The following is a 13013-nucleotide window of genomic DNA, read 5'->3' as shown; positions in this document are numbered from 1 at the left end:
ATTATTGAAATAATAATGTGAAAAGGCCCTACACTCCGCATTCAACGCATCAATGGCTTCCACCCACAAGTTCATCGTTTCCTCAATCAATTCGGGTTCACGGTTCGCCGCCGCCTCGGCAGAAGCTTCAAAGAAAACGAACCATGCCATCCTACATTTCAAGAAGTTGCTATTAAAATAACTTATGTTTAATTGCTTTCTTAAGCTTAACCCAATCCCAGTTATGTACACTAAGGGCCTGTTCGGTAGTTGCCTAGCTTCGCAAAATCTCCAGCTCCGGCTCCGCATGCCAGCTTCCCGCTTCTATCGGGCGAATCGTCGCTGAGAAAATAGTTTGGTGCCATCGATCCAGCTTCTATTTTTTTATATGGGCCGCCAACACAGGAAGGAGCGAAGTTGGCCTATTAGTGAGGTAAGGTGGCCCGCTCACGAGAGATAACATATCGGGAGAGGGGAAAGAGAATATAGAGAACCAGTACGTGCCCCTGGAGTCACTTGGCGGTGGCATTCGTTCGTAAATTAGGCTAACTCCAGATCTCGTTTTTCCTGGGATCACCCAATACGCCACTCCAGTTTTTTACACGTAGAACCTTATCAGATCCGGGAAGCCAGCTTCCGGGAGCCGGACTGTTCGGGGTAGATCCACTGCGGATTTGTTGGATCGAGAAGCTAGGTAGCTACCGAACAGGCCCTAAGACTAGCACTAGATCTAGCTACACAAACTATTCTACAAACAATTCTAAGCACATCATACATAAGGAAATCACAAACATAACCATAAATGGATCATATGAATTGATTTGACCACATGAGCTAGGGTTTGCAACCAAATGAGCAAATGCAAACTATACAAAGATATCAACCAATCAAAATGAGGGGAAATGAGAGAGCTACCTTGGGTGATGAAAATGGTAAGAGTCCACTAGAGACAATCTCAAACAAATGAGAGAGATTTGAGAGGCTCTTGTGCTTCAAAGAGAGACGGGGGGAGACTTGAGCTCGGTGGAGAGGCGAGTAGTGTGAGGTCTGAATGAGTGGTTGAGAAGGGGGGAAAAATATCCAGACCCTCCCCACCTTATCCACCACCCAGTACCCTACCGCCAGAGGTGCTGGTGGTAGGATTCGGTATCCTACCGCCAGAGCCCATGGCGGTAGGCCCTTTTCCACGTCAACACGCGCTGACAGCCGTCAGTCGCCGTCAAAGGGCCTACCGCCAGAGCTATTGGCGGCAGGGCCTGCAAACCTACCGCCAACGCCCCTGGCGGTAGGCAAAAGGGTCAGATCCAGAAATATCTTCAAACGGGGTCAGATCCTGAATTTGTTAGAAAAAGGGTTAAAACACGAAATTTTGCCTCGCGTGGCGGTCGCCTCGTGGGTGCCGTCCCGTCCCGGAGGCGTTCTCCTCTGCCATTGCCTGGCGGGCACGGCAGCATGGCATGGCACCGCCTTCCCTCCCGCGGCGCCCGTACCGTCAATCGCGTGGGCCGGCCAGCGTGCTACCCGCCAAGCCGCGTCTGGTGTCGTCGGCGCGGCGCCGAGTGGCGTGCAGGCGCTACTAGCTACTCTTGCCAGATGCTACTACGCCACTAGTACGGTGCTAGCTTATTATCGGTGAGTGAAACGCATCAACCATTGCTTCCCGCACAAATCTCCGCACCATCACTAGTTTCACTACTCATCAGCACACATTGCACTTTCGAGAGCACACTAAAGAACAGTGCTGCTTTGCTGTTTATTGGAGTGAGATCCATCAATCGAGCGGGTGTGAAGACGACGACGACGACGATGATTACAAACAGACGAAACAAACGGTGGGATCCGGGGTCCTCCCGCGACCTGCTAACCTAAACCAGCTCACCGCGATTACAGAAACGAATAATGGGCAAGGAACAAGACACCAAAACTGACGGCACGAAACGAACGAAATGGACACTCTTCTGTATAAAGAAAAAATCTCTGCTGCTGCTGCCCTGCTGCTGCTTAAATCAGTCGAAGATCTCCCACTTGGTGGTGACCGGGGGGCTGTTGTCGAACGTCTCCCACTTGGTGGTCACCACCACCGTCTGCAGCCGCGCGTTCGACACCTTGAGCACGTCCAGCGCCTCCACGCACTTCTGCACCCGCTTCGCCTGCCAACAAAAGAATCAAATCAGCTTTCTTCTCCAAGACACTGGGCTACACTCATGGTTTCACCAACAACACCACACATACTCACTAGGTGGTTTGTTTATCCGCATGTCATTATCATCGGAACAGAAAGTAAAGGAGCTTTTCCGTTCTAATCTCGAGGTGGCATGAAGGTATCATAGCAGATAAATGATGAAAGTTCGAGGCCCAGACTTTTGGTCTCAGTCTCACATTGCTTGTGCTAGTGACCTACCAACAGCCTGCACCACTTCATGGCAATCTACTTTTCTTGTCATCTACTCTTTGTAAACTACAGCACAGTCAGGGAGCACATTATTCACCCCTTTAACTAAGATTTTGTGCTGCTTACGGATCAGTGGAAGCTACTCACTAGGCTGCATCCTGCATGCGACGCGTTCAGGGTACACTCCAGGATCGGCTAGGCTGGCATCCAAGAGCTCTATCTACCTAACATTCGCAACAGGGGAAAGGTGTGGAGGTGGAGTTTTTCCTGTGCTTGTACTGGACCACGTACGTGTCCTCCAGAAAGGAGCCAATGAGCCTGTGACCGTCCCGGGGGGCATGTAGGGCACTCGCCCACACGTTGCATTCCTCGTCGACACTCGCATTGCACCGCTGGTCATGGCACTGCTTGCATTACATGCAGACGCAATGATGCGGATCGCAGACGCCGACAGCCCCACCCTGCCCTCATCGAAGGCGAGAGTTGTACCAGAACCAATGGCACGATGCCCCTAAACCTGATCTGTGTGCAGTGAATGTAGGGTGTGCGCTGGGGGTACCTGGAGGTTCTTCTGCGAGGAGGTGTCGGCGTCGGCAGGTATGCTCTCCAGCTTCACCGCGTGCCGCATCAGCAGCTCGATCAGCGTCGTGATCTGCACCTCCGCCACCTTGCTCCCGCCGGACACCGACTTCTCGATGCTCGTCACCTGGTGCCACAAGAAAAGAGAATAATTATTTTAGCATTCGTTCAGCTTCACAATCACAGCATCAGAGGCAGGGACGTCAGATGCAGGCACCGGCCGCTTCGGGCAGCAATGATGAAAGTGAGAGCATCCTTGTTACTCGTCACTAGTCAGTGACGGAGTGACGGATTCCTGTCGTAATGCCAGAATCCCGATGGTTACGCTGAATGAACCCTACTCCGGGACCATGCTGCTGCCGACGGAAATTTCACCGGCGCCCACATCAGTACATGACCACATCGATCGATCCATCGACAGCCACGCACGAAGCATCAATTATGCTTTTTGGACGAGCTCGCGGCGTCAATTTGCTCACCTAATTCGCTGGACATGCGATTCAATGCGAACGCAGCAGCAGCATTCCCCTTCCGTCCCATGCCTGCGTGCCTGACGCCACACACACTGAAACTGCAACTGATTCTCTTCTACGTAGGATGCAGAGACTGCAACTAATTACACGCCTAAAAAGACAAAGCATTCCATTTCTACCCGCCACTAGATCATCTCTAAATAAGGCAGACTGTCACTGCTAGCTGTCAGGAGCTCGTTTTGTCAGTGATCGACCGTCTGTGGTGGAAGGAAATGCAATTTGTGCGTGTGTGGTTGTGCATACCTGATCGGCGAGCTTGTCGACCTCGAGGGCGATGGCGCCGATGGCACGGTTGGCGTTCTGGATCCTGGCGTTCCTCTGCCGCTCGATGTAGCGCCGCTCCAGGCTCGCCGGGTCCTCGGAGACGACGAGCTTGGACTTGTTCTTGACGCCGAACCTGTCCAAGAACTCCGAGTTTTTCCGCTCCCGGCCCTTGTACGTCACCAGCTGCTCCGACGGCTGCAGCCCCGTCCTCGGCGCCAGCGCCTTCTTCAGCTCACCTGCGCGACCACCACCATCCGCCACCAACAAACCAATCAGAAGTAGTACGAAACCAGCAAAATTACTGCACATCACAGCTGATTACTGCTGGATCGTCGTGCCACTCACTGGCCAACAACATTTTGATTCAGAGTTGGTGTGGCATTTGCCTGTGGTACTTTTGCTTTGCTGGGACACAGTCACTTCCGGTTTCTCTACTCTTAAGTCTCAGATGAAAAAAAGTTCAAAAAATTATAAAACCGGCTATGTATGAGGTTGCTTGAAAATTGATTTTGGGTGTGTCAATTTTTTTTGAGCTGGCTGTGCATGGGTTTCGAAGAATGGGAGTGGAACGTGGTGGGCGACGCCTCCGATTTATTTTCCCAACAGTAGTAGTATCATCATGTGGCGGAAAGGTGTCGGTGCAACGGGACAAGCGAGCAGTGCCCCAGCCGCTGCTGGCCGTCCGATGAGGCCGCCGTACACGCGGACCCGCCCTGCGCCAGCCAGGATCGCCCCGTATCTGGACACTCGCGCTCGCGCTCGCGCTAGACACTCGCCGCTGGCTGTCACTGCCCGTCACCCCTTGTCGTGAGGCAAAGGTGAAAAAGCAAAGCGACGAACTGGTTTTAACAGCAAATCTGGTCGGTCGATGAGCCTCGTAATCTCCAACCAAAGTTTGGCCTGCACGTTGCACGACGTTGCATCTGAAAGTGCGTCGGGGCTGGAGCCCGGCCAATGGACGCCGGGATCCCGCGGCCGGCAGGAATCCAGGGTCGTACGATTTTGGGAACTGAAGCCTACGTTAGCAGAATGTAATCTCTTTTTTTAGATATATTTCAGCAGAGTAATCCAGGAACGTACTAGTACTACTACAAATTCTCGCGGTAGTAGATTCAGGACATGGAATTTCTGCTAAAGAAATACTTGGTGGGAAGCAAAGACCTTAGGCTAACGAAATGAAATCGGAGAGCGCGGCTCCCTTTTACTAAAAAAAAAAGATCTCTGCTCTTCTCACGGATCAAGAAATCACGGGCTCTGCACGGATTATTCCCTGGATTTCGTCTCCTTCCTTATAAAATAGTCGGAAGAAGAGGAGAAAAATGGTGGCAAGGGGGGTGTCTGGCCGTACTACTATCATCGCGGCGGCATTCAATCCTCCACGCGGCACGGCCGGAAGTCATGGCCATTTCTTTTAACATGTCATGGCCATTTTTTTTATAGGACGGATTTAGTCGATAAATTCGATAGGTGGACTATCTTTATTTTTTAGTTTATCCGCGGCCACGAACTCCCTATTGGCCAGCACGCATTTTTATGCCGTACGCCGAACGTCAAAACTTGGCGGAAAATATACACTTGGCGACGTGATTAGGTTGAACTTTTGGCACCGATAGCCAATTTTTTTTTTACTATCTCTGCCACTTCGTTCACATCATTAACAGTTTGAACGCAAACCAAAAGTAATTTTAAAGTAATTAGCACGAATTTCAGTTTCGTGTCTCGTGCAGAAGAAACGACGGCGACGATGACAGGAAAGTTAAGCCGCAATTAAGCAAGGTACTAATTACTTACTCGCTAACAGGGAAGGAGATTATTAACGAAAGCGGGGGAATCTCAATAAGGCGACGAGATAAATACTGACCGAACGTGGCAATGGAGGAGACGGCGACCTCGTGGGTAGCGGCGCCGTACTTGACCCGCACCCTGATCTCCGGCGGCGGCGGCCTGGGCGGCACCCCCGCCGCGGCGCCGTCGGCCCCCCTGTCCCGGGCCTGCACGACCATCCCGCTCGGCCGGACCTCCCACCCGGCCCTCTCCTCCTCCCCCACCGCCGCCGCCGCGGCCGCCTCCGACCACCCGCTGCTCGACCCGCCGTCCGAGCTCGACCGGTGCATCACCCTCGCCATCGACTGCGCCCCAGCCGGCCTCCCCGGAGCACTCAAGCAGAGGCCAGCGAGGTGGGGAGTGGGGAGAGAAGCTTCCACGGGGAGGGCGAGGGGGTAGAAACTAGTGGTCGGTGTGGCGCCGTGCCGTTCTGGGTGGTCGCGTCGCGTGGGAGGGAGGGAGAAGGGAGTGCGGGGGGACGGGGGCACGCACGCACGAGGCGGACGCGCTTCTCCTTTTTGCTTGCCGGCTGTTTGTGCGCGTAAAAGCACGGAGCCACCCCGGGTTTTCCACAATTAACAGGCCCCGCGAGTGGTGCTCCCAAAGCCGGCCAAGCTGGTTTCTGCAAATAAAGCCGCCCTGTGGTTTTGTCATGGCCACCCATGGATATTTGCACTTTGCAGGCTAGCTAGCTGACAACCTTGTTGCCTTTCTCGTGCCTTTCCATCTGTTAATGGCCAGGTAAGTATTTTGCGTATCGTTCATGTTTGTTTCTGTTTTGCATGAGACGAATAAATACTTCCGCTTTTAGGTTGCGCGGAATATACGTTATTTGCATATAGGAAAACATAGGCCATTCGTTACCTTCTACTCCCTCCGTTCCTAAATATTTGTCTTTGTAGACATTTAAAATGATTACAACATACGGATGTATGTAGACATATTTTAGAGCGTAGATTTACTCATTTTGCTTCGTATGTAGTCACTTATTGAAATTTCTAGAAAGACAAATATTTAAGAACGGAGGGAGTAGTATACTCTTCAGCTCAATATTTCGACTGCACGATTGTAAGATGCCTTCCTCATCATCATGTTAAAGGTTCCACTCCAACCGTGATCGCATTTTTCATATAAACCCTCCTACTCTCTCCCCAATATGCCGATCTATAATTTGCTCCCATTCTTCTGCATGGGCATAGTCAACTCCTAATTCGAGTATCCCTAAAAAACTCCCAATTTGAGTAACTTGCACATAGTTAGTCCCTAAGTCTTCCCTGCCACATAGATGTTGCAGCTGTAGCGAGATTTGCTGATGAAGAGATCCATATCTCCCAGCTACAAGGTCCATTTGCACCATGACCTTGGTTGTATTTATACTGCTATATAAAATCAGATATTCCAGCCTTATAAAAACTGGGTTTTACTTCAATAGGTATGATATATGCACGACAACTTCCACCGAACATTCGGTGTGTCGGTTTCTGCAAAAGGAGCCTTCCGTTTTGTCATGGCCACCCCGTTGAGATGGTTGAATATTTTGCAGGCTAGCTAGCTACCAACACTGTTGCCTTTGTTGTACCTTTTCCTTCCGTGCCCATGTAAGTATTTGCATGGCGTACCTGTTCGTTTCTGTTTTGAATAAGCCAAATAAATACTTCTATTCTTAGGCAGGACAACACATATTTTATTCGATGAAGTAAACATGAGACATCATTTATCTTCGGGTAAAGTCTCGCTTCGATTGATCGACCGAGCATTTGTAGGATGTCTTACTCATCATTGTGGTACCATTGAGCACAACGATTACCTATGTAATACCCGCTGCTACATTCCTTGTATAATACCCCTTGCTACTCTTTTCATGAAATGTACATCTATGAAATAGATCTCGCAGCCACACGAACGTCAGCAAATGACGAGACCCATATCCTTGACTGTATCTGTCATTAACAATGTCTCTATCTCCACCTCCCACAACACTATCACCATCCCTTCCCTATGTTCATCTTCCTAGATGTCAACACATTCATTGTCAATCATATGGCCTCAAGATCGCCCCATAGTTGTCTAATTCAACTACCTCAGCGATTGTGCGAATCATTGTACCCTGTTCCCTCATCCAACTTATACAATGTTGTTGTTAGGCTCGTGCAGCCCGAGCACCCCTAATGAGTAGTTATATGTCATGTGATACTAATTGTATAGAGATGGTCATGTCAAAATAGGTAAATGGGCTTGCTTATTAGTACCTACACCTAATTGTATGATAGGCGAGACTAAGCCTAAATAAAATTTGTTTAGGATATTTTTGGGCCTCAAACAGTCTTAAGCACAAGAACAAAAGTGTTTGACCAAGCAAGATGCGTATGAACAGACCCATTTGCGCAATAACATTGGTTATATTGACATTACTAAATAAACTAGTTATCCAATCTCTTTCAAACCGAGCTTCACTTAGCTAGCGTTGGCATGTTCATGACCGATTCAACCAAACATTGGGCCACCTGGCATAGCCAACTGGCATAGGTCGACAATGTATTTCATCTTGTCACACTAGGATAAATGATGGAGTCAATCCTGGCGAATCTCGGGTAGGGGGTCCCGAGCTAGTAGCACTAGTAGAAAAGGGGGCAATGGTCCAGGCCGGGTCAGCCCATTAGTCTCGGTTCAGTCAAGAACCGGGACCAATGGTGGCATTGGACCCGGTTCGTGAGCCCCGGTGGCCGGCCAGGCCACGTGGGCCATTGGTCCCGGTTCGTCTGGACCTTTTGATCCCGGTTGGTGGGACGAACCAGGACCAATGGGCCTCGCTCTTGGCCCACCACCATTGGTCCCGGTTGGTGGCTTGAACCGGGACCAAAGGCTTCCCTTTAGTCTCGGTTCATGCCACCAATCGGGACCAATGAGGTGCCTATATATACCCCATCGCGTAAGAGCAGAGCACACTGCTCTGTTTTTTCTGGACGCCGAGGGGGAGAGGGCTTGGTGGTGCTCTAGCTCACCTCCTATGCAAACAAGGTGTTCGATGGAATGCCCGAGCCACACTACTTAAGCTTTCTCCTCTCCAAGATCGACCTCCAAGCTTCATTTTCCTCAATATTTGTCTAGGTTTAGCGGTCCGTCATGCCCAGTCCCCGTCTTCACCGCCGTCGATCACCCACGCCGATCTCATCGCTGGCACCACCGTGGTGAGCCTCTTGTTCTTATCTTCTTTCTGAAAGGAACAATATTCTTACTTGTATGTTTAGATAGATACTTGTATTGTTTTCTTACTTTTATTATTGCATCTTATATATTGCGATGGTTTTGGTATCCGCCCCCGTCGGTCCTCGTCCTGTCTATGATTCGGATGTGGTATATATTATCTTTTCATAACTATTTGGTTCATTTATTGTTTATGAAAATTATGCCGACCAATGTGACATAGATTTTATTTATCTAGGAGGTTGTTGAACCGGAAATTCCAACCAACCCTATTGTCAAGAGGTTAAATTTAGTTGAAGAAGAAAACAATTTCTTGAAGGAAAAATAAGAAAAATTGAGGAGGAGAAGATGATATTGGAGTTGCATGTTGCGGATGTCGTAGATGATCACAAGATCAAGATGGATGCAATGCGCTTGAAGATTAGAAAGATTAGAAAATATGCCATTCATACCGAGGCTTGGTATCATTATGCCGTTGGATCAGTTGTTACCGTGGTTGCGATTATGGTCGCATTTGTTTTCGCATTGAAATGTTTTACATAGTTTCAATGTATGGTTTAATTAATTTAGATGCTCTGCAGAGTTTTATGTTGTTAGATAAGAACTATGTATGTACTTTGGTTTTAATGTGATGATGAACTTCTATTAATTTGGTCACTTAATTATCTATTCATGATGTTCTGTAATGATTTTTGACACACTTAATTATATATAATGCACGAAGATGAATCGGCAAGGGATGTATGGTGACAGACGCACCTCCGAGTACATTAAGGGCGTGCATGATTTTCTCGAAGTGGCTGAGGCAAACAAGCAGAATGGTTTTATGTGTTGTCCATGCCCTATATGTGGGAATACGAAGTCTTACTCTGACCGGAAAATCCTTCACACCCACCTGCTTTACAAGGGTTTCATGCCACACTATAATGTTTGGACGAGGCACGGAGAAATAGGGGTTATGATGGAAGACAGTGAAGAAGAAGAGTATGATGACAACTATGTGCCCCCTGAATACGGTGATGCTACTGAAGATCAAGAGGAACCAGACGATGTGCACGATGATGCTGCAACGGGTGAAGCTGCTGAAGATCAAGAGGAACCAGACGATGTGCTCGATGATGATGATCTCCGCCGGGTCATTGTCGATGCAAGGACGCAATGCGAAAGTCAAAAGGAGAAGCTGAAGTTCGATCGCATGTTATAGGATCACAAAAAAGGGTTGTACCCCAATTGCGAAGATGGCAACACAAAGCTTGGTACCATACTGGAATTGCTGCAGTGGAAGACAGAGAATGTTGTGCCTGACAAAGGATTTGAGAAGCTACTGAAAATATTGAAGAAGAAGCTTCCAAAGGATAATGAATATCCCGACAGTACATACGCAACAAAGAAGGTCGTATGCCCTCTAGGATTGGAGGTGCAGAAGATACATGCATGCCCTAATGACTCCATCCTCTACCGTGGTGCATACAAGGATCTGAACGCATGCCCGGTATGCGGTGCATTACGGTATAAGATCAGACGAGATGACCCTGGTGATATTGACGGCGAGCCCCCCAGGAAGAGGGTTCTTGCGAAGGTGATGTGGTATGCTCCTATAATACCACGGTTGAAACGTCTGTTCAGAAACAGAGAGCATGCCAAGTTGATGCGATGGCATAGTGAGGACCGTAAGAAAGGCGGGAAGTTGAGAGCACCCGCTGACGGGTCGCAGTGGAGAAAAATCGAGAGAAAGTACTGGGATGAGTTTGCAAGTGACCCAAGATACGTATGGTTTGCTTTAAGCGCGGATGGCATTAATCCTTTTGGGGAGCAGAGCAGCAATCACAACACCTGACCCGTGACTCTATGTATGTATAACCTTCCTCCTTGGATGTGCATGAAGCGGAAGTTCATTATGATGCCAGTTCTCATCCAAGGCCCTAAGCAACCCGGCAACGACATTGATGTGTACCTAAGGCCATTAGTTGAAGAACTTTTACAACTGTGGAATGGAAACGGTGTACGTACGTGGGATGAGCACAAACAGGAGGAATTTGACCTAAAGGCGTTGCTGTTTGTGACCATCAACGATTGGCCCGCTCTCAGTAACCTTTCAGGACAGACAAACAAGGGATACCACGCATGCACGCAGTGTTTACTTGACACCGATAGTATATACCTGGGAAGCTGCAGGAAGAATGTGTACCTGGGCCATCGTCGATTTCTTCCGACCAACCATCAATGTCGAAAGAAAGGCAAGCATTTCAAAGGCGAGGCAGATCACCAGAAGAAGCCCGCCATGCGTACCGGTGATCACGTACTTGCTATGGTCAATGATTTACACGTAATCTTTGGAAAGGGTCCCGGTGCACTAGCTATTCCGAATGACGCTGAGGAACACGCACCCATGTGGAAGAAGAAATCTATATTTTGGGACCTACCCTATTGGAAAGACCTAGAGGTCTGCTCTTCAATCGACGTGATGCACATGACGAAGAACCTTTGCGTGAACCTGCTAGGATTCTTGGGTGTGTATGGAAAGACAAAAGATACACCTGAGGCACGGGAGGACCTGCAACGTTTGCATGAAAAAGACGGCATGCCTCCGAAGCAGTATGAAGGTCCTGCCAGCTACGCTCTTACGAAAGAAGAGAAATAAATCTTCTTTGAATGCCTGCTCAGTATGAAGGTCCCAACTGGCTTCTCGTCGAATATAAGGGGAATAATAAATATGCTAGAGAAAAAGTTCCAGAACCTAAAGTCTCATGACTGCCACGTGATTATGACGCGACTGCTTCCGGTTGCATTGAGGGGGATTCTACTGGAAAACGTTTGATTAGCCATTGTGAAGCTATGTGCATTCCTCAATGTAATCTCTCAGAAGGTGATCGATCTAGAAATTGTACCAAGGGTAAGGAGTGATGTGGCGCAATGTCTTGTCAGTTTCGAGCTGGTGTTCCCACCATCCTTCTTCAATATCATGACGCACGTCCTAGTTCATCTAGTCGACGAGATTGTCATTCTGGGGCCCGTATTTCTACACAATATGTTCCCCTTTGAGAGGTTCATGGGAGTCCTAAAGAAATATGTCGTAACCGCGCTAGGCCAGAAGGAAGCATCTCCATGGGCCATCAAACAGAGGATGTCATCGGGTTTTGTGTTGACTTCATTCCTGGCCTTAAGAAGATAGGTCTCCCTAAATCACGGTATGAGGGGAGACTGACTGGAAAAGGCACGCTTGGAAGGGACTCAATAATATGCAGGGACGGATATTCTTGGTCTCAAGCACACTACATAGTTCTACAGAACTCAACCTTGGTGACCCCGTATGTCGATGAACACAAGAACAGTCTGCGCTCCAAACACCCGGAGCAGTGCGACGACTGGATTACATGTGAACACATCAGGACTTTCAGCAGTTGGTTGGAAACACGTCTCAGAGGTGACAACACTGTTTGTGATGAGCTGTACTTGTTGTCCAGGGGACCATCTTCGACTGTTACGATTTGGAAAGGATACGAGATAAATGGGAATACATTTTACACGATTGACCAAGATCAAAAGAGCACCAACCAAAACAGCGGTGTCCGCTTTGATGCAACAACTGAGAGGGGAAAGGACACATATTATGGTTACATAGTGGACATATGGGAACTTGACTACGGACATGATTTTAAGGTCCCTTTGTTTAAGTGCAAATGGGTCAATCTGTCAGGAGGCGGGGTACAGGTAGACCCACAGTACGGAATGACAACAGTGGATCTGAAAAATCTTGGGTACACTGACGAACCGTTCGTCCTAGCCAATGATGTGGCACAGGTTATCTATGTGAAGGACATGTCTACCAGACCGAGAAAAAGAAAAGATAAGGAAGCGAATACATCATACGATGAGCCAAAGCGCCACATAGTTCTTTCAGGAAAAAGGGACATCGTGGGAGTGGAGGGCAAGATAGACATGTCTGAAGATTATGAAAAGTTTCATGAAATTCCTCCCTTCAAAGTCAAGGCTGACCCCAGCATCCTGATAAACGATGAAGATTATCAATGGTTACGGCGCAATAAGCAAATGACACAAGCGAAGAAAAAGTGAAGACTTTCTCCCGCAACTATTATGATGATACCATGCCAACTTTGTAACAGACGAGTATGATACCATTGTCCGTTTTGTACATGCACATGCTATGTGGGTGAAATTATGATACCATGCCAACTTTCAACTTTTGCAGAGTTCATTTGAAATGCTTTAATGTCTTA

At 48.5% G+C, this 13013-nt stretch overlaps 1 protein-coding gene across 1 annotated transcript; it reads right to left on the bottom strand.

Moving 5' to 3' along the window:
• Nucleotides 1-1708: 1708 nt before the first annotated feature.
• LOC123046743 (BAG family molecular chaperone regulator 1) lies at nucleotides 1709-6102 on the bottom strand. The gene is made up of 4 exons (XM_044470166.1): nucleotides 5609-6102; nucleotides 3727-3983; nucleotides 2931-3077; nucleotides 1709-2129 (listed from the first exon to the last, which is right to left on the bottom strand). Exons 1-4 carry the CDS (start codon nucleotides 5871-5873, stop codon nucleotides 1986-1988), a joined length of 813 nt encoding a protein of 270 aa, XP_044326101.1. The 5' UTR covers nucleotides 5874-6102; the 3' UTR covers nucleotides 1709-1985.
• Nucleotides 6103-13013: the final 6911 nt, after the last annotated feature.

The sequence above is a fragment of the Triticum aestivum genome, chromosome 2B, assembly GCF_018294505.1.
Source record: "Triticum aestivum cultivar Chinese Spring chromosome 2B, IWGSC CS RefSeq v2.1, whole genome shotgun sequence".
In the NCBI taxonomy this organism is placed as follows: Eukaryota; Viridiplantae; Streptophyta; class Magnoliopsida; order Poales; family Poaceae; genus Triticum; species Triticum aestivum.
Note: the sequence above shows the minus strand (reverse complement) of the source record. Positions and strands in the feature narration are given on the sequence as shown.